The sequence below is a fragment of the Stegodyphus dumicola genome, chromosome 9 (assembly GCF_044657685.1).
Source record: "Stegodyphus dumicola isolate Sdum_Otavi_A_Nest chromosome 9, ASM4465768v1".
Lineage (NCBI taxonomy): Eukaryota > Metazoa > Arthropoda > Arachnida > Araneae > Eresidae > Stegodyphus > Stegodyphus dumicola.
In genome coordinates, this window is record NC_140776.1 from 127,662,331 (window position 1) to 127,682,204 (window position 19,874).

The window sequence follows — 19,874 nt, forward strand, 5'->3', positions numbered from 1 at the left end:
TTAATAAATTATTAGTGTAATGGGCCTGATTGAACATTATATTTGCTTCTAAAAATTATGGATTAACTCGTTTTAGGCTTCAAAACAAACCCCTGCTGATTCTGAACCATCTCCTGCAAGTCCGACTTCTTCCGAAAAGGGTGAAGGTGAATCTTCTTCGCAGCAAGATGAATTAATGGAGAAGGATCAGAAAAAGAAGAAAAATAGATGTCACATATGCAAAAAGAAAGTAGGGTTAACTGGTAAGTATTATTTGGTATCAAAAACTTTTTTGCATCCATGGTAAAATTGCATTATTTTTCTTAATTATTCTAGATTTTTTACAACTATAATATAATAATTAAAAATTCTACCCGATGATAATGTCTTGTTTGCTGCTGTGTATTTGTTGCCTGACCATAAATAGCAAAAACCTGGTTGGTTTTCTGTCAAAACATTTAGATCCATCCAGCAAGGCTATTAGTCGATAAAACGCTGATCTGAGGGCTAATGTGGGAATACATAGGTTATTAAAACAAACTGTATTCAAATTATATGTAAATGCTAGTCCTTTCTTATTTTTTATCCACAAACACCCATGTACTAGATATCTTGAGCTGTTTGCTCTCATTATCCAAGTTTTTTTGTTCGTACCAGACTTAAAATTTCTAGTAACTGAATTGAAGATTATATTTTTTAAAGTGGGGAGAATTCTCAAAATGATTTCCCCCTCCCAGGTATGTCATACCCACTTTTTTGGGGGGGGGAATCAGTATCATGCATCATCTTATCTAACATGATCATATGCAAATGTTACAGAATCTTTTTAGAAAATGTTTCGAGTAATGCAGAGGCCTTTATTGAAGTAAATGAAGTTTGGTATAAAGAATTTTAGTCATCACAATTCTACAGAAAATGATACAGGTGCTGAAACAGAAGATGAACTCTTAAGTCTTGCAGAATGAATATTTTATTTGTGAAGACAAAATTACTAAATGTGTTAAAAAAAAAAATAAAGGCACTTAAAACACAGAGATTGAATTATTTAGAAGAATGTAGGGAAAAACAAAACCAAACAAAGCATACAAGAAGGGAAAACAAATATAATTTTACTGTTTGTTAATGAACCACTTGGTATAAAATAGGAAAAATCTTATAAAAGATGTACATTATGTCCTAGTAAAAAACATGATTTATTTGTCAGGAATGTTAAATTTTTATGGAACACCAATATGCTATTTGTAAACGTTGTATCAGCTAAATGTAAATTTATAATTATAAAATAAAGTTATTTTATTTTCTGTTTTATTTATTACATTTGAGAGAAATAGTCTCTGGTTTGAGAAACTCAGTCGTAGTTCCCATGCTGGGTATTTACAGGGTTGTACGGTTCTTAAAAGTCCTTTTTTGGGGGGGGGTGTCAGTCATTAGAAGTCCTTAATTTTAATTGTCTGAAATTTCTGTCTGTTTTTACAACTGGCATTTTGAATGTGAATTAGCATTTTGGATAAATATTTTTGGTGATTGATTGACAAATATATTTATTTTTGAATGGGTGAATAGGTTGATGGATTGTAATTTTTTCCTATTTCTAATATAAAGGGTGTGATACTCAAGTTTCTAAGAAGTGAAACATAATCATTTCGAAATTATTTCATTTTTTTTCTAATGAAGAGCTCTTAAAGAACTTTTTGCTTTTGGGGATCTTTAGTTTTGGCTTTTTGGAACCTTAAAATACAGGGTGTTTATAAAGTCCCGGACCTATTTTGATGTTAAATAACTCATAAAATAATAGAGATAAATTAAAATTAATAACATAAATGGTTAGATAGACTCAAAAAGTTTCATGGCCCTTCTTGTCAATGAACTTGTGTGTGCCCCCTTTGTAGCACGGAGAATATCAAGTCAATATTCAATATCACGCCAGGTACTGGCAAGCATGTCGGCATCCACAGAGGCTATTGCGGTTGTAATTCTGGCTTTTAGGTCATCAATGTTCGACACTCTCCTCCTGTAAACGTTGTCCTTTACAAATCCCCAAAGAAAAAAAGTCCAGCGGCATTATATCAGGTGATCTGAGTGGCCAAGAAATTGGACCTCCCCGCCCAATCCATCATCCTTTAAAATGGTCATTCAAAGAACTACAAATGATAATACCCCAATGAGGTGGTGCACCATCTTGTTGCAAAAAGACATGTGGCTGAAGCTCTTCTAGTTGTGGAAATGCGAAGTTTTCCAACATGTTTAAGCATACAGCTGATGAGACTGTCTTTTCTGTAAAAAAGAAAGACCCAATGACTGGGTCATGCATTAGTCCACACCACATAAACCTTTGGGGAATCCCTTTGTGCCTCATGGTATTAATAGGGGTTTTTAGATCCACATATTCGCACATCATGGCGATTAACAATGCCAGAAAGATGAAAGGATACTTCGTTGGAGAACATTATGCGCTTCAGAAATTCAGCATCATCTTCTATCCTCCTTAGCATATCTGTTGCAAAGGCCATCTTCCTAGACCAGTTCCATAACTTGAACAATTTGAACTTTGTATGCATGCAGTCTTAATTTTTTCTTAATAACCTTGTACACCGTCGAAATTGGCATATCCAATTCTCTTGCCGCTGATTTTGCAGAATTGTGTAAAAATGTCTATCTGACATGCTCAACATGAAAATCGTTTGTACAGGGATGTCGGGAACGTTACTTCCAGTTTCTAGAAAATTCTTTTTCCACCACAAGATGCTGCTTTTGGATGGAGGAAATTTAAATTCTTCTGCAATTTCTCTGTGTTTGCATTATGGATTTCGTTTCTATGAAACACCATAAAATCTGTGCTTTCTCTTGTGGTGTATGCATTCTCCTTAATAACCGGTCAAATAAAATATCACATACAAGAGTATTAGAGTACACATACAAAAGTAAATATAACATTGCAATAGTTGCCAAAAACAAAAGAGAAAAATGAAATTAATAAGCAGACGATATTTAGAAAAGTACAGATATTTAGGCTGGAAAATGAAATTATCTGAAATTAACCATACACGCAGACGATATTTACATAAGTAAAGATATTCAAACCTGAAAAGGAAAATGTATAAGTTATTCCATCAATAAATACCATAAGTTTGTTTGTATCTTCTTTATTTTATGAGGTACTATTCGATTTCGAGGGCCGTAAAAAAATTGCATCGGAAATGTACGCGCAAAAGCGCCAAATCTAGCAAACGTGCCCATTTAACAGCGCGCCAAATCTAGCATACGAGCTGATTTCAGATTGTGTAAGTTAATATAGTTTTATATGTCTTAAGACGCCATTGAAATACTAGTTTAATTTTTAAATCCTTTTTGGAAATTTATGGATTTAACAATTTGGGAATTGCCTATGACGAAAACTCGGCAATAGAATTTTGAGTAAAGTGCAGAATCACCCACTGCTTGATGCGTTTTTAAGAATTGCACATACTCTGTGTCCATGTGCACATCGACCTATTTTCACTTTAAAAAAAAAAATCCTAGAATTGCACAAAAATGGCACTGCGCACCATACTCTTGACTTTATCTATGTACACATCGACCAATTTTCACTTAAAAAGTAAAAGAAAATTGACAAAAATCCAATTGTTTTTACCCTTGTAAAAAGCGGCAAACAAATAAGTGAGCGATTCTGCACTTTACCGAGAATATTTTCAAAGAAAAGGCATCATTCATTATAGAAAATTACGTTTGAACAACCGAGGTGAAATTATGCTTTAGCGATAAGTCGGTAGCAAAACAGCGATGCAGGCATCCATTCAGTTATGTTTAGCAATTTTTATATAAATTATAATAATGATCTGAAATAGTTACTTACTCTTATGCTTCCATTCAGTCATGTTTAGCCTTTTTCATATAAATTATAATAGAAATAATATGAAATTAACCTTTCATCTAAATTAAAACATCAATCTTAAGTAGTTATTTACTATTATACTTCCTTTCTTGCCACAATTATTTTTGGCAGTATTGGCATCAACAATAATTTGGCAATTTTTTACAGCCCTCGAAACCGAATAATACCTTTCATGAGTTATTAAACATCAAAATGGGTCCATCAAAACTTCCCGTCCATCAGGCTTTCAGGTTTGTTCTGATCAGCAAATCTCTAATAGCAGCAGTAAGCAACAGCCAATCTTCGGTAACAAATCATGCTGATTGTGATTTTGACATAAAATCTACCTGCTATTTACTAAACCTCTAAACTTAGCAAGTATGTGACAAAATAAGACATAAAAGAAAAAAAAAAGTTATTAATCTTCCAAATATGTGCAACAATTATAAATGTAAAATATTTAATGCTACCTTATAAATTTTAAAGTTGATTTTATTCTCAAATTTGTTTTATAATTATGTAATTTATTAAGTTATGTTTTTGTAATAATGCATTGTACTTGTGGACCTATTTTATTCTTAGGAGGGTATCACAAAAGTGAAGTTCAGGCATAGTTCAGTTCTCATTTGTTGATGGGTCCTTAATTTTTTCATCCATGGTCCTTAAAAAGTACTTAATTTTGATGGGCAAAAATGTGTACAAACCCTGTGTGTGCAAGTGCTGTATTTAATGTACAATTATCAGAAATTATCATGTACTAAGAAAGGGTATGGGCAAGAAATCGAGAGTAATACGTTCAATGATATGAACATTTCAGATATCATTGTCAAACTAGTAACACTTAGGGATTAAATGCATGTAGATAAATTTAAGTCATATGAAATTTAATCAGCAAACACAAATAGGATGTCAAATTGGTCTTTCCCTCCCTAATTTCAAAAGTAAAAATATTTTAGGATTACCGATTGTTTTCTAATTTCAAAAGTAAAAATATTTTAGGATTACCGATTGTTTTAAGGTGCTTAAAACAAAATGTATACTATTTAAATAAAAAAAAAATAATATAATTCAAGGACTTCTGTACCTGACAGATAGATGAATTTTTTGCCATATCTCTGTATTTAACAGAACTGCAAACTGATAAAAAAGAGAGTCCTGGCTCCACAAGTTCAAAAATTCCTGAATGGTCCTAACCATAAAATAAACGCACCTATAAAAGGTTGCTAAGTGAACAGAAATTATATGACAAAGAAAAACATCAATAAGTAATTATTCATGCATTTCAAGATGGCAAAAAGGTTTATACTGCAGAGTTGTAAAGCTTTATAACAAGCCTAATTGTTATATCTGATAAACGTAAAATTAATTCTACTCAGGAAATTTATCAAAAATTTTAATTAAGTATTATAAAATATTTTTAATGCAGGTGAAATAGCAGAATGAACAGATATGTAAAATAAGTATATATTTCATAAATGTGATTTTGTCTGCTGTTTTAATTAAAGCTTTGCAAGTCCATGTCTAACTTATTTATTTTTCTATGAAAACTTTATAATGGTGTGTGTTATTTTTTCTCTAGGATTTCCATGTCGATGCAATGGTTTGTTCTGCAGCGTTCATAGATATTCAAATGAGCACAATTGTACATTTGATTACAAACAGCTTGGTGCTCAAGAAATCCGAAAAAACAATCCTTTAGTGGTTGGAGAGAAAGTAAAGAAGATCTGAGTAAAGTATATACCTATACAGCAACACCTGACGTCAAATGACATTTAATATTGTGACACTGGGAGCTTCACAATAAAACAATGTTTCGAATTGAAGCTTTTGGTGTTCATGGAATCATTTCCCCCCTGCATTGTAGGTCTGTTTAGTCGTGTTCAATTTTCAGTATATGGCTTTCTTGTTTTTACTTTCTCTTGAGATTTATATTTTAGAAAAGTAACATTAATATGTTTTTAAAAGTATACATGTTATTCTAATTTAATCAGTTTAATTTTGTTCCTATAATGCTGCTTTCTGTATTAAAATGTTTTAAATTCTTATTTGGAGTATTCTATTTGCAAATACTATCAGAAGAAAAAGATATTGCTTTTCCTTTTATGTTTTGTAAACTGATGTATACATAATATCTATAAAACATTTTAGTAATTATCACTATTTGAGAGTGTAACATTTTATTACATCAATCTAAAAAGATAGAAAATAATCAGTCTTCGTGCCTGTTTTCTCTGCTTGTACCATTGTGAATGTTACTTTGCTTTGCTGACAGTTGACATATTTTTTCTGATATTTGTATTTATAATGCCTGGAATTTAAAGAATGTGGCAACAGTTTCTAGTTTTTGTTTAAATAGCTTATTTCATATATATTTTTGTTCGAGTATAGTAGATTATTGTGCTACGCTATGAGTATATTCTTTGTGCTAGCATTTATAATAAGGACTGTAGTTACAGACATGAAGTATATATACTGATATATTTGTTATTCCTGCTACATTTGTAGTATATTGGAGACCTGCAATAAGTCCATCCTTTGAAAGAAGGGAAACAAAATTTAGTGAGGGAACTTTTTACTGATTCTGATTTTCCATACCCAAACTTAAACCTTGCATGCCCTTTTTTTTTTTTAAAGGAAACTATCTTTAATGTGTCTTTAACAAGGCATTTTTCCAAATTTCGCTATGGATTGTGAGAACTTTGTAATGTCTATACACAAAGACCGGGAATCAACCCCGTAGATAGGAATATTTGTGCACAAGTATAAGTATTTGTAGCAAAGCACAATACATGAGTTGGGTTTCCTGTTTTGACTTATCACAAGGTCATGTGATCTTATGCATCATCTCTAGCTGTCCATTTTTACAATAAATTAATGGTGCATTATTTCTCTGAATGATTTGTAAAAACTTTTATGTAGGTGAATAATAAAGTGTTACAGTGATTGGTGAATGGTGGTGGATTTTATGTGTGCTTTCTACATACATTTCATTTTTCACCAACATTCTCCTTATATATATGTCGATAGGCTAATATGGGGTATTGCAACGTAAATTGTACAGTGTGAATTCTTGAACACTTTCTTTTTAAAATTTTGAAGTAACATTTGTGTTTCAAACAAAATATAAATAAAACAACTAAAATTTATGCTGTTAAATAATATAATATAAATTACTATATGTATGCGTATATCATTAAACAAGTTTGTCTTTTGCCGCTTTTGATTTTAGTAGAGATTCATTATTGCATAAGAACTAAGGACAATATGTAGCCAAGTCTTTGCTTTGTACTGCTGATTGTTTGTAAATAAAGTCTTCGTATGTTGTATATTTTTTAAATTTCACTATAAAATGTATCAGAGCTAAGTGCGCAAATTTACAGATTAATCTGTGTGTAGCTGTGTATATTCCTGCTATATATTATGATTTAGGTTTCAAGTGCTTTTTCCTATATTAAAAAATATTTCAGATATTTGTTTAATTTTCTGTGAAAGCTTTTGCACATACAAAACTAATGTTATGGCTTTAATATTGAAATTCTAATCAACAGTGATTTTAAAATTTCATGTAATTTTCATTGGAGTAACTTGTATTTTAATAAAAGTATCAGGTAGTATAATTTAGATTGTATGAGCAATTGCCTTTTTAGCATTAAAGGAAACAGTGTAAAGTGCAAGTGTTTACAGAGTATCTTTAATGATTTAATGTAGTGAAGGTTTTGCTATCATAAAATAAATTTTTAAGTCAGATCATTCAGTTCCATTTTTTAAGAAACTTCATATTATGAATGTTGACTTATTAAATTAGAAATAGTACATGTTTATTCAAAATGCTGAATATGGTAATTTTATTGGGGAATGCTATATTATCAGGATTTATTTAAGTATAGGATGGGCAGAAAGTAACTCCCTATTTTGCATTTGGAATACCTATTGATGTTATGTGTAGATTGCAATGAAAGTTACCTTGTTTTGTGGAATAGTATGGCATCATTTGTAATATTTTTTCTCCCCCCCCCCTTTTCAGAGAATGTCTAATTTACATAATTGTCTTTGCATCCAAAACAGCTTGTTTCCCATGCTCACTCCTCTGCCACCATCGAACCTTTGTTACAGATTGCCACACCTCATACTTTGCTGCAATTTTTACTCTGTCTTGAACCCTTAATCATTGTGGTTAGTTTCAGAACCTCTCATTCAAGAGCTCTGAAAAATATATTAGACATATGAAAAGGGAAAAAATACAGGGTGTCTGAAAAGTCTTTCCCTGATTATATAAATTGATAACTCAGGCTAGAAGTAAGATACAAATATGAAACTGGTGTCTAATTGTTTACAAACTGTCAAAGTTTTTTTCACACATCAGTAAACTTCCACATGAGCACCCTTGGTAGCACATAGCACATCTAGGCGATATTCAATTTCCGTCCACACATTAGCCAACATCACTGGAGGGATCGATTCAACGACTGTGGTAATCCGTTGCCGCAGGGTTTCAAGATCTGGTACACGTGTTCGGTAGACCTCGTCCTTGACATAACACCATAAAAAGAAGTCTAATGGGTTATGTCAGGAGAGCATGAAAGCCAAACGTTGGTCCATCACGACCAATCAATCGTCCAGGAAAGGTCATATCGAGATGGGCACGGATGTCCAAACCCCAGTGAGGCGGTGCACCGTCTTCCTGAAACAAGACATCGGGGTGATACTGAAGCAGCTGAGGAACAGCATACAGTTGCAACATGTCCAGATACACTGCAGATATGATGCAAAGAAGAATGGCCCGATAATTCAATCGTGCAATAGCGCACACCAAACATTCACCTTTGGATTGCCTCTGGTTCACTCCATGACCTCGCCAGGGGATTGTGAATGCATACATTATGCATACATTATGGCGATTCACTACTCCACTGACAAAAAAAGGTCGCTTTGTCGGAAAAGGCAATTCGTCTGAGATAACCATCATCGTCCTCAATACGTGATAGCATTTCGACCGCAAAGTCATATCGACATGTACTGTCATGGGGCAGCAAGGCCTGAACACTTTGCACTTTGTATGCACAAAACAATAAACGTTTGTGTAAAATGTCATGGAGAGAGCTTTTTGGTATCTGTAATTCATGTGAGGCCCTGCGCACCGATTTCGTCGAACTTCGAAGAAAAGACTGCCTCGCAGCTTCCACCCTGTCTGCTGAGGTTCTTGGTCGACCAGACCTCGGAAGGTCAGCAACCGATCCTGTGTTCTTGAACTTCTCATACCAGGCTTTAATGCTCTTGACATCGGGTGGATTCCTTCCAAATGTTGTCCGGAAGTGTCTCTGCACTGTGGTTGATGATCGTGTCTCATGGTACTACAGGACACACTGTGCCTTCTCCTGATTGGTTAACATGTCTTCTTGGGCACTGCACCTCATCCACTACTTGCGTAATGTGAACCTAAAACAGAAAAAAAAAAATTTTTGATAGTTTGTAAACAATTCGACACAAGTTTCATATTTGTATCTTACTTCTAGCCTGAGTTATCAATTTATGTAATCAGGGAAAGACTTTTCGGACACCCTGTATTACAAATAATACCGGAATAGTCTACAAAACAGTTGAAACTTTCATTGCAATCGACACATTAATAGCTATTCAAAATGCGTAGTTACTTTCCGTCCACCCTTATATTCTATACTTATTGGAGGAAAAAACTTCTGGTTTTGTGTGTATTAACCAGTGCATCGCCGAAAATATCACTCCCAATTTATTTTGCAAGCATTCGGAAATTATATGGAATTGCAGAAATATTTGGTCCTGCCGAACCTACATTTTCTTCTCTTGTTTTTCATTTAGTAGATCCAGGTGGGGCTGATATCAATTGAGACGAATTATACTTGTATTTTGGGAGGGGGTATTTCCTTTTTTCAACAGTCTTTGTGCAATTTGAACTTAAGAAAGTTTTATGTATTTGTAAAGAGGAAACTGATTAAATATGACCATTGCAAATTGGCAGTTCATATAATATGTGCACAGCATAGTTTATTTTGTTTTATACAAGCTTATATATAATTTATTTAACTCCTTTCAGTCTTGGAATTTTTTAGATGTGCCAAAAAAACTAAAATATTGTTTGTATGTGTTAGAACTAACTACCTTGTAACATGTTAAAAAAGTTTCTACTAAAGTTGTTCCTCCCATTAAATTATCCCATAACCAATGTTCAAAAGCAAATATCCACAGGACAAGTGAGAAAATGCATGCAGACAAGGCACCAGATGAGACTTCTGGCTGTGAATAGTAAAACGGTCTCTACTGCTAACCAAAAAATAGACCTCTGCGTGTGAAGGTGGCAAAAGCCACCAGGAGGACCAAAAGCATTAAAGTAATGTGTATAAACTTATTAAAATTTTGTTTTCAGCAGACATTTTCTGATGACTGTTATTCAGTTGTTGTAATTGTGTGATGCAGGTTATATCAGAGCAGTACCTGGTATAAAATCTGCTTAGTGCAGCTCTTGGTGCATTGTACCGCAAGTTTTTTGTTTTCCCAATAACCGTAGTTCTTTTTTTGATTATAGCATCTTTATCCATTGAGATTTTATTGAAAATAGTAAGCATATAAAATACTTAGCAATGAAACACTTATATATATATATTTTTTTTAATTTGCTGTCTGAAGAAATGTAAACTGTTCACATTCGTAAACTAACAACCATTTGTTTCTTGCCAAGATGGAAGTGCAGATGCTAATTATTTTATAATTGAAGATTGCAAATTTTACTCTTTTGTCTAGCCAAGTTAAAAACACATCAGTTCCTTTTTCTCACCACGGCTGGTGCAAAATGGAAGTATTCATTTTTTCACCTTCTGTTTTATAGCTGGCTCCAGTTCTTGTTCTGTGAAATTTTACACTGCAAAAGTTGTTTGAGAGTATACTTTATTTATTGCAAAAGGCAGAGAATAACAATTTGAAATCCTATTCTATTAATTTACTTGTATAAAAAATATATTTCATCACAAAGAAGATTACTGGCCAAGTACCAAACTTCTATCGTGATAATTTGAAAATACAATTATCGCAGAATTGTAGATGCATAAAAGGTATATCTGCATTTTTATAGCCAAGCATTTGGTGTGATCCACTGTAAAAGTTTGTGTTCTGACTGAGGAAACTTGCAAGTGGAATGCTTTTGTTGTCAAATGGTTATCCAGCACTTCTTCAGTAGTGCTGTGACATTTTTTCAGTTCTTTGCTTGGTGCATCCTTTAGTTAAAAAGATTGTCTCAAAGTGCCATGTTACATGACATTAAGAACACTTCTTATTTGTCCATAAAGTAGTCACTGTTATTAGCACATTATAGTACAAATTAGGTATTTTAAATTATTGAATATTTATTCCTGAAAGATTTAAGTGATCAAAATGCACTTAAATTGCTAAGTTTGATATTTAAAGATCATATTTTGCCACTCTGGACAAAAGATTTCTTACATGAAAATGTGCATCCCCCCAAAGAACAAAAAATTGTTTTAAAGTTATTTCTGATATCAAATTATACATCTTCAGAAATGAAAAAGGTTTGAAGTAAGTGATGTTCCTGTACTTATCATTGTTTAGTGAAAGTTCTAATTTTACATATTTCCTATTGGGAGAGAGTAAAGATGTTAAAATATGTACCTTTATTTGCTTTTTTAGTCAAATGTGATAGAACACATTATGTCCCAAAGAAAAATAGCCGGCTTTTGAATTCAGATTCTTTTATCTAATGTTAATTACTAATTAATTTAGAACTGTTTTGGCTTTGAAATTTGGTGATTACAAATTTATTGGAATTTTTTTTAATGGTAATGTAATTGCAGTATTAAATTTAATTTGGGAAAGTTTACTAGAAATTTCTCCTTTTACTCTCATTTGAAAGATTTTCAAATAGCGTAATGCATTCTCTAATTTATGTTATGTATGAGACAAAAAATAAAGAATTATACCTCTTTTTATTCTTTTATAGCAAATTTCTGTATCTATTGCCTTGTGATATTCCAGGTACATTTTATAACCGATTGGGTAAAATCTCGATGAATCCAGCATTCCACAGTATATTAATATTTTAAAGATCGCCTCTGGTTGGATGCATACAAAACATTGTAGTTTGAATATTAAGGAACTGTCTGATTACACAGACATAGCTGGTTTTCTTGATATTTTATATGAATGCAAATTGGTTTCACTTAGAAAAGTCGGCAGGAAAATTTTCTTTCCCTTAAGCAGATAACCTTTGTTGCTTTGCCATGTTAAAATCATATTCTTTCAGTTTAGCTAACATGGAGGAAATATGAAGTCAATTTGAGTTTGTGAATATTCAGAATGAATGTTTTAAATTCAATCTTTTATTGTATATAAAGCTTAGCCTAATGTTCTGCATTTTTGAAATGGTAAAAACTTCTGAGAAACATTTTATTTGAAGTTATGATAGATAAAGTATTGTGTGCTTAATATGGAAGTTACTTTACATAAGTTTTGGGTTGCTAAAGCTTTACTCAACCCCTTAATTGTCTGAAACTCGAGTTTATGTATTAAAAATAAAATTATTGTATTTTGATCCATGTTGCGTTCCATCATTATTTATACCTGCCCAGTCTGGGATATTTTCTTTATAGTAGTGTCATACAGAAAACAAGTTCAAAATATGACTAAGACAGATGGCTACCCCTGGTTTATTAAGATGGACACAATTCATTGAGAACTCAATATTGAAAAAAATAAATCTACGTTTTGCAAAAATCGCAAAAATATTCTCTAGAAATAATCACAGAGTGAATCCCTCAGTTGGGTTAACTTTCACGACGTAGAAAACAACCGAAAGCAGTCCTTTTGCATTTAGTTTTTGAATCTTATCATAGAAAAGCCTTGCATTCTTGTGTACAGACTACATTATTTTTAATAAGACAGTTATACTGGAGGTCAAGATCGAGGTAGAAGAGTAATAAATAAGTGCATCATTTGCTTTAGAATGAAGAATTAAACGATAAGACAGATGATTGGTAATCTGCCTAGGGACAGGAGTCATACCTTCTAGACCTTTTGAGAAGGTTGGATTAGATTTCACAGGACCTATAATCACGAAACTAATTTGGAAAGGTCAAAGGTGACTTTAAAAGTCATATTGCATTATTTATCTGTTTTTGCACCAAGGCAGTGCATTTAGAAGTCGTTTCTGATTCAACAACAGAAGCATTTCTAGCCTGTTTACGGTGATTTATTGCCAGAAGAACCAACCTGTCCGTCATCTGGAGCGACAACGCCACAAAATTCAAAGGTGCGAGAAATATTCTTAACGCATACAGTGAAATGTGCAAATCTAATGCAATTGAAGCATTTAGTGCAGAAGAAGGCATCCAATGGAAATTTATCCCACCAGTTTCTCCACACTTTGGCGGACTGTGGGAAGCAAGCAAAATCAGTGAAACAAATTTTGTTAAGAGTAGCAAAATCAGCTATCATTAATTTTGAAGAATTTGCTTTAATTACTCAGATAGAAGCAGATCTCAATTCCTGCCTTTTATCACCGCTTTCTTCCGATCCGACTTGCAGCTTTTAACTCCGGGACATTTTTTGACAGGAAATTCTGTTATCCTTTCCTGAACCATATACTGCTTCGGATTCTCTTTCTTTTCATTTCAGGTGGGAACTAGTTCAGAGACTCCAAGCTAAATTTTTGAACTGCTGGCATTCAGAGTATCTAAATCAACTACAGAATCGTGCTAAATGGAACATTTTGCAGCCGAACATACCGATTGATCAACTAGTACTTCTAAAGGACTCCAATCCTTTGCATTGGCCATTGGGTCACGTCAAACAAGTGTATCCTGGTACTGATGTTCTGATTAGAGTAGTTGACGTTAAGACGTCTACAGGTGTTCTTCGGCGAGCCATCAACAAAGTCATTCCCCTACCATTTAAAGATTGAATGATATGAACTTGAAAAACTTTTATTTTATATATTTTAATAATTTACCGATTTAATATTTAGTTAAGTGTAATTTTATTGACTTTAAATTTTATCTAAATATCTGAAAACTGAAATGTAAACTCCATGGGAGTTTAAGCGGGGAGAATCCTAAGACCTGTGTAACGCTAGAGGGCACTAACAGCGCCATTGGGTGTGTTCAGATAGTTGATGGAAAATGTGAGATTGTGATATTATATTTAATTAAATCAATTTATGTTTTATTGATTGTTGATTTATTGAAATTTGATGTAATACTATGATTACTGAATCACCACACTATTGAAAGTTGGATTACCGCTGATGCGGACCCGGATATCGCTCCCTCGAACTTCTACCTTTTTTTCCCACTTGCTGCTACATCTTGCTGGTACTACCTTTCATCCTGCCCAGAACGTCTGAAATGAGATTGACCCGTTTTTGGACTAGCGGCAACCAAGTTTCTGGGCCGAAGGCTTTGAAAAACTACCAAAACGTTGGCAGAAAATCAGATTTGAGTCACTATACGTACTGCTTTCATATTTTTTACCCTAACTGTATTAAGAACTTTTATTGGGATAAAATTTTCTTTACAACCAGATATTATGGGAAATGTGATCAAAAATATGAAAGTTATTTGTTAGAATATAGACCAAATTTTAGCAATAATCACACCATTTGAAAGAGTTAATGCCATTAATTAATTTCCAAAACATTTTCTTCATCATAACAAAAATCTGAAACACTTGTATCATAGTGGAATAAAATTTGTGGTTCAATTCCAATAAATCATGCATTTGAACATGTAAAATCTCATTTCAAAGAGCCTTATTCATTTAAATTAGGAGTCTTGAACCTTTCACTCCCGAGAGTCACATCAATAAATTCACAAAGATCCGCGGACTATATGTCTGTCAAAAATAGTGTAGTCAGAAATTTTATGTACAAAAGAGGTTTATTTTGCAAGACTACAATTTATTCTAAGCGAAGACATAGTGCTACAAATTTGTATGTATATATATAAATATACATTGGTTCCAAAAAGTCAAATGGAAATCGAATTAAAATGTTTTCCAACTGTTTTTAACTATGAAAAAAAGAAATGTGTAAAGAAGATTGTACAGAACGATGTTACAAAATGCATTTACAATGAAAAAAAAAAAAAAAAAAAACTTGCATTACTGGCGGGAGATGGTAGTTACTTTAGTTTTAATGTGAAATTTGACATTGCTTTTGTTTCATTAAAACTTCAATATCCGGTTTAATCTGTATTCTTTTAGTTTCCTCCAAATGTCTGTCAGCCATGTTCTTGTTTTTGATTTTAGGATTTTCATTTTACTTAAAAGCTGTTCGTATATGTAGGTACTGCCAAAGATGGAAGACATGAGTGCCATGTTTACGAATTCCTGGATACCTTTCTTGGGTCACGTACTTCAAATAAAAATCAATGCAGAATTTTCAAGAAACTTTCATTTTACCGCAGAGTCACACTGTAAATCTGTAAGTTCTACAGGTGGAACACTTCCAACGTCTACTGAAAATGGCGAGGAGAACATTCTGGTAAAAATTTAATTTTCACGAAAATTGGAAAATCTGCTTTTGAAATCCAATGTACATAATTATTTGATTTCCATATTGTATAATAGAGTTCTTCACACCTTCAATTTTGGAAAGTGAGAGGAATTCTTATTTACCAACTGACTTTCCCACGTGATTAATTTTGTCTTAAAAGCTTTCACAAAGTAATGAACAAGTAGATCTTTTCTCAGTAAGCGGTAGTTCAAATCATTGAGATGACCTGTAATATCGACATGAAATGCAAAGTCTCTCAACCATTTGTGATCACTGAACTTGTGAATAGATTTCACTTTAGATTCCATGGATTGTTGAACTTCGCTCTTTAAAGAAAACAAGCGCTGAAGCATCTTTTCTCGGCTCAATAAACGTACTTCCGCGTAATGTACATCACCATATTCAGCTTCCAAATCACTCAAGAACTGTTGAAATTGCGTGCGATTAAGCCCTCTAGCAGGGGCGTAGCTAGAGGGGGGCATCTGTCCCCAGGCGCAGAATCCAAGGGGCGCCAAACTGTTGTTACGACATTTTAGAATTAAATTTTTTCATCCTTGGCAAGCAGTAGGGGCTGTTCAGTTGTCCCTGGGCGCTGAAAACCCTAGCTACGACTCTGTCCTTTAGACCGAATGAAATTAACCACTTTTAAAACAACATTCATCACATGTTCAAAGTTCGAGAAGGACTTCTTGCACAAATTTTCTTGGTCGATGATGCAGGGTAAAGTCATAATAGTATTATTTCCACTTGCCTTCACATCAAATTTGAGAAATGTTACTCCTATTTTCTCTCCAGTTATAGAAAACTTTCTAAACGATAAATTCTAGATTTTTCTGTTTTCTTTTTTCTAAAATTAAGGAAAAGATTTTCACTTACCTTTTTTTCCTACCAAAACTTCGAGCCCGGTTGAGCTTGCTGATTCATATTTTCGGAAATCTATTCAATAAATTTACTTCTCAAAAAGAAAAAGTTTAAATTTCATATTAATTCAACGTGAAGATATATGCAGGAACACTTTAGTCGAAATTACAGACGACATCTAGCATCTCGTGTGCTCAACTGCGCATTCTCAATTCCGGAAGTTAATAACAAAAAAAGTGATAGCATTTCATCGCACGTCATCTAGTGAAAACAGAATTGTTCTTTTATTAATTTTTGTTTTATAGTTTTTCTTCATAGGCCGTTTTCGACACTCCCCACTTTGAGTTTTAAACAACTTGGTAAAACTCAAATAACTGTTAGGTAGTCACTTTCGTTGATTTTATTAGTCTGCTACACTGACTACCAATAAGTATTTGGACACCTATGCAAATGACGATATCTGCGGTCCTAAGGTACGTCACGGACTCCGCCGGTATATATCGTGTAGGAAACAGCATCGGCTTTAGTGGCATGCAAGATGCCTCGCAGTTCGGAGCTCTCTGATTTCGAGAAAGGTATAATTATCGGGTATCACAAATGTGGCCGATGCTTAAGGGACATATCTAGCGATCTGAAGTACCCAAAATCGACAGTGGCCTATGTGATTAAGAACTGGAAGGTGAGCGATGATTGTCGGAATGTGCCCCGAGTCGGCAAACCAACGAAACTGGGAGATAGAGACCGACGAGTGCTGTCCAGAGAAATTCGGAAGAACCACACTTTATCGATGGCCCTCATCCGCGAGGAGTTTTAACAGGCATCTGGGAGTATTTTTTCAATGAATACCATCCATAAGGAAGCACATCTGCTTGTTTTGCATGGTTGTGCTGCTGTCCATAAGCCTTTGATCACAAAGTCCAACCATGCTGCTCGGTTAATGTGGTGCAAAGCACATCGAAATTGGACCGTAGATCAGTGGAAACGGGTTCTTTAGGGTTACGAATCAAAGTTCACCCTTTACCGTTCGGATGGCTGGGTCTGGCGTCTACCTGGAGAACGTCTCCTGCCAGAATGCATTTGTGGCAGTTTTACGGGTTGGACCCCTGTTACTTTCAGCACGACACTGCCAGTTTTCATGTTTCGACGTTAATCAAGGCTTGGGATGGTGCCAATGGAGTTCATCGAATGGACTGGCCTTCCCAGACTCCAGACCTGAACCCTATCCAGAACCTCTGGGACGAGTTGCATCGCCGAATTCAGGGGTGCACTACCCGTGCAAAATCGGTGAAGGAACTTCTATTTCTTCTCCAAGCCGAGTGGAAGAATATACCACTAGCTGTCATACAAAGACTTGTGAAGAAGTAAAGAAAGTATGCCCCGGAGGGTCCACGCTGTAATTACCTCTCGTGAAGGCTCTACCAACTATTGGTTTTGAATACAGTTAGTTTTTCTTTTCTATCACATGTGTCCAAATACTTATTGGTAATCAGTGTATAACGTGAACGCTGAGGCTCTGATGGTCGAATAGGCTTTAGATCATCAGTTGATACTCTGAAAGCCGCAGTTCTCCTTTCCAGCACTCCCTCTATACCTGGGTCTAAATTAGAGGGTACGGAATGTATTCCATAAGAATCTGAAAACGAAGAAAAGTTAATAGTTGTTTTCTCCTTTCCCCGCAGTTCCAAAGGGAACAATTTTTGCACTAGGACGTAAAAAGAACCATATGCTGTTTCTACAAGAGCTACTCTAACCCGATGGTCCTTTCCAGGATAGAGTTTCACTATTCGCCCTAAATTCCAGTTAAGTCTTTTGGTATGATTATTTCCTTATAAAACTATTTCTCCTTCATTTAAGATACTTTCTCTTTTTACATTATAGGGCCCACCAGCGGCCGAGCGTTAAAGACGCTGAACACTGGTAGTTCGGTCCGAGGTTCGAATCCCGCGAACGGGCTGGCTGCATGGGCGTTTTCGTGGTTTTCCCCATGTGTAACGTGTATACGAGCTAGTTTCCCTTAGAAAGTCCTCCACGAAGGCATCCCTTCCCTTAGGCAGATAGCCCTAGTGAGCTTTGCCATAATTAAGTACACCACACCACCTTTTTACCTTATATGCTTCTCTCAGTTGCCCTAGATACTCAGTTCTAAAACGCTTTCTTAAATCCCTTTTCACTCTAACACGATATGCAGATTTCTTCTGGAACCTATTTGCTTCAATACTGTCAAACTCGGTTACGCCGATTTTTCTAATATCTTGTAAGAACGTTATAGAAGTCAGAGGTTCCAAATCTTCGGGATCTTCCGAAATCTAAGGCAATGGTCTCGAGTTAATAAAAACTTGCACAATCGCATAGAACATTATTCATTTCTTCATGATTTAAAGACGTTTTGCCTAAAGTTGTCTTTAAAATTTTCTTCATAAGTGCAATTAGCCTCTCCCAGAAGCCTCCCCACCAGGGGGCGTTAGATTTCCATGTGGTTGGATTTAGTCCCTCTGTTCTTCAATTTCTCTAAATCCACTTTCTCTAAGAGCTTAGAAGTGCCTTTGAAATTAGAACCATTGTCTGAATAAATGACGGCTGGTATTTCCCGGCGTGCTATAAATCTCTTCAAACCAAGAATATAATTTTCAGTCGAGATTGAGGTTAGCAATTCGATATATACATTGTACAAGTGAAGATCTTGTGATCCAAGCTTTTTTTTCCTCCTTTGAGAATAAGAGGACCTGGAAGATCCACTCCTATAATTTCGAAAATTGTGGCATCTCTTACACAGACAGACAAAATACACAGATGTCTTGTTTTGCATCCGCTAAGTCTTTCTGCACCAATGGGCGAAAAATCAAGCTTAGGTGCGAAGGAAAGGTATATAGAAAGGGGACAATTTCGTATTTCAGAGGAGAGTAAAAAGGAACTTCATGAGTGCTTTCACTACTGGATGACGGGATGGAAGTATAATAGGCAAACGGAATTCTTTATGATTTTCTCTGAAACATTTTTGTTTTTAATTTCAAAATATCATTCGAGTTTTTAATTACCTGTAGACTCAGGTGTTAGAAACACTTGTCAGCAGGCACCCGGGTTATGAAAACCACATCCTGTGTAGAACTCATACGAAAAGGGCATATCTTTTTCTATCCTATCGTGACAAAGTTCATAATTGAGATAGAAAGTCTCGTGAAGGTGCAATTTTAGAGTCTTCAGATACATCAGGCGTTGAGCTAGTTCGATAGATGTCCTGCGGTGTAAATGCAGATGCTGCGTGTTAATTACCTGTAATGAAATTAATCTCTTGTCAGTCTCATTACTGAACGCATCTTTCTATACTTGCTTCAGCAAAGTACGTTCAGCGCTTTTGATTTCATCAGTCATCAAATTCCCTGTCGTTTTATAAACTTTTATTTTTGTCATATTTGTTATAAATCTAGTTATCCATGCTGTAATTCTTACAAGTTTAACTTAATATGAATAACGATATTAATACTTTTCTTTGCATTGCACCGAAACTGTTGTTACAATAGTTTTTTCTTTTCGGAATATTTGGAATGTGTTCCAATTTTGGTCATTCTTCTTCCTTTTCTACGAGCCAAGAAGGTCCTTTCCACCAACTTTCTTTGATCAGAGCTCTCACAG

At 34.4% G+C, this 19,874-nt stretch overlaps 1 protein-coding gene across 1 annotated transcript in view; it reads left to right on the top strand.

Moving 5' to 3' along the window:
- drn (zinc finger AN1-type doctor no) overlaps positions 1-7,600 on the top strand; it is a 34,417-nt gene extending 26,817 nt beyond the window's left edge. Inside the window, exons 4-5 of the mRNA XM_035351135.2 lie at positions 77-242; positions 5,430-7,600. Of these exons, the coding sequence (XP_035207026.1) occupies positions 77-242; positions 5,430-5,578 (315 nt within the window). The 3' untranslated portion in view covers positions 5,579-7,600. The remainder of the gene's footprint in view (positions 1-76; positions 243-5,429) is intronic.
- Positions 7,601-19,874: the final 12,274 nt, after the last annotated feature.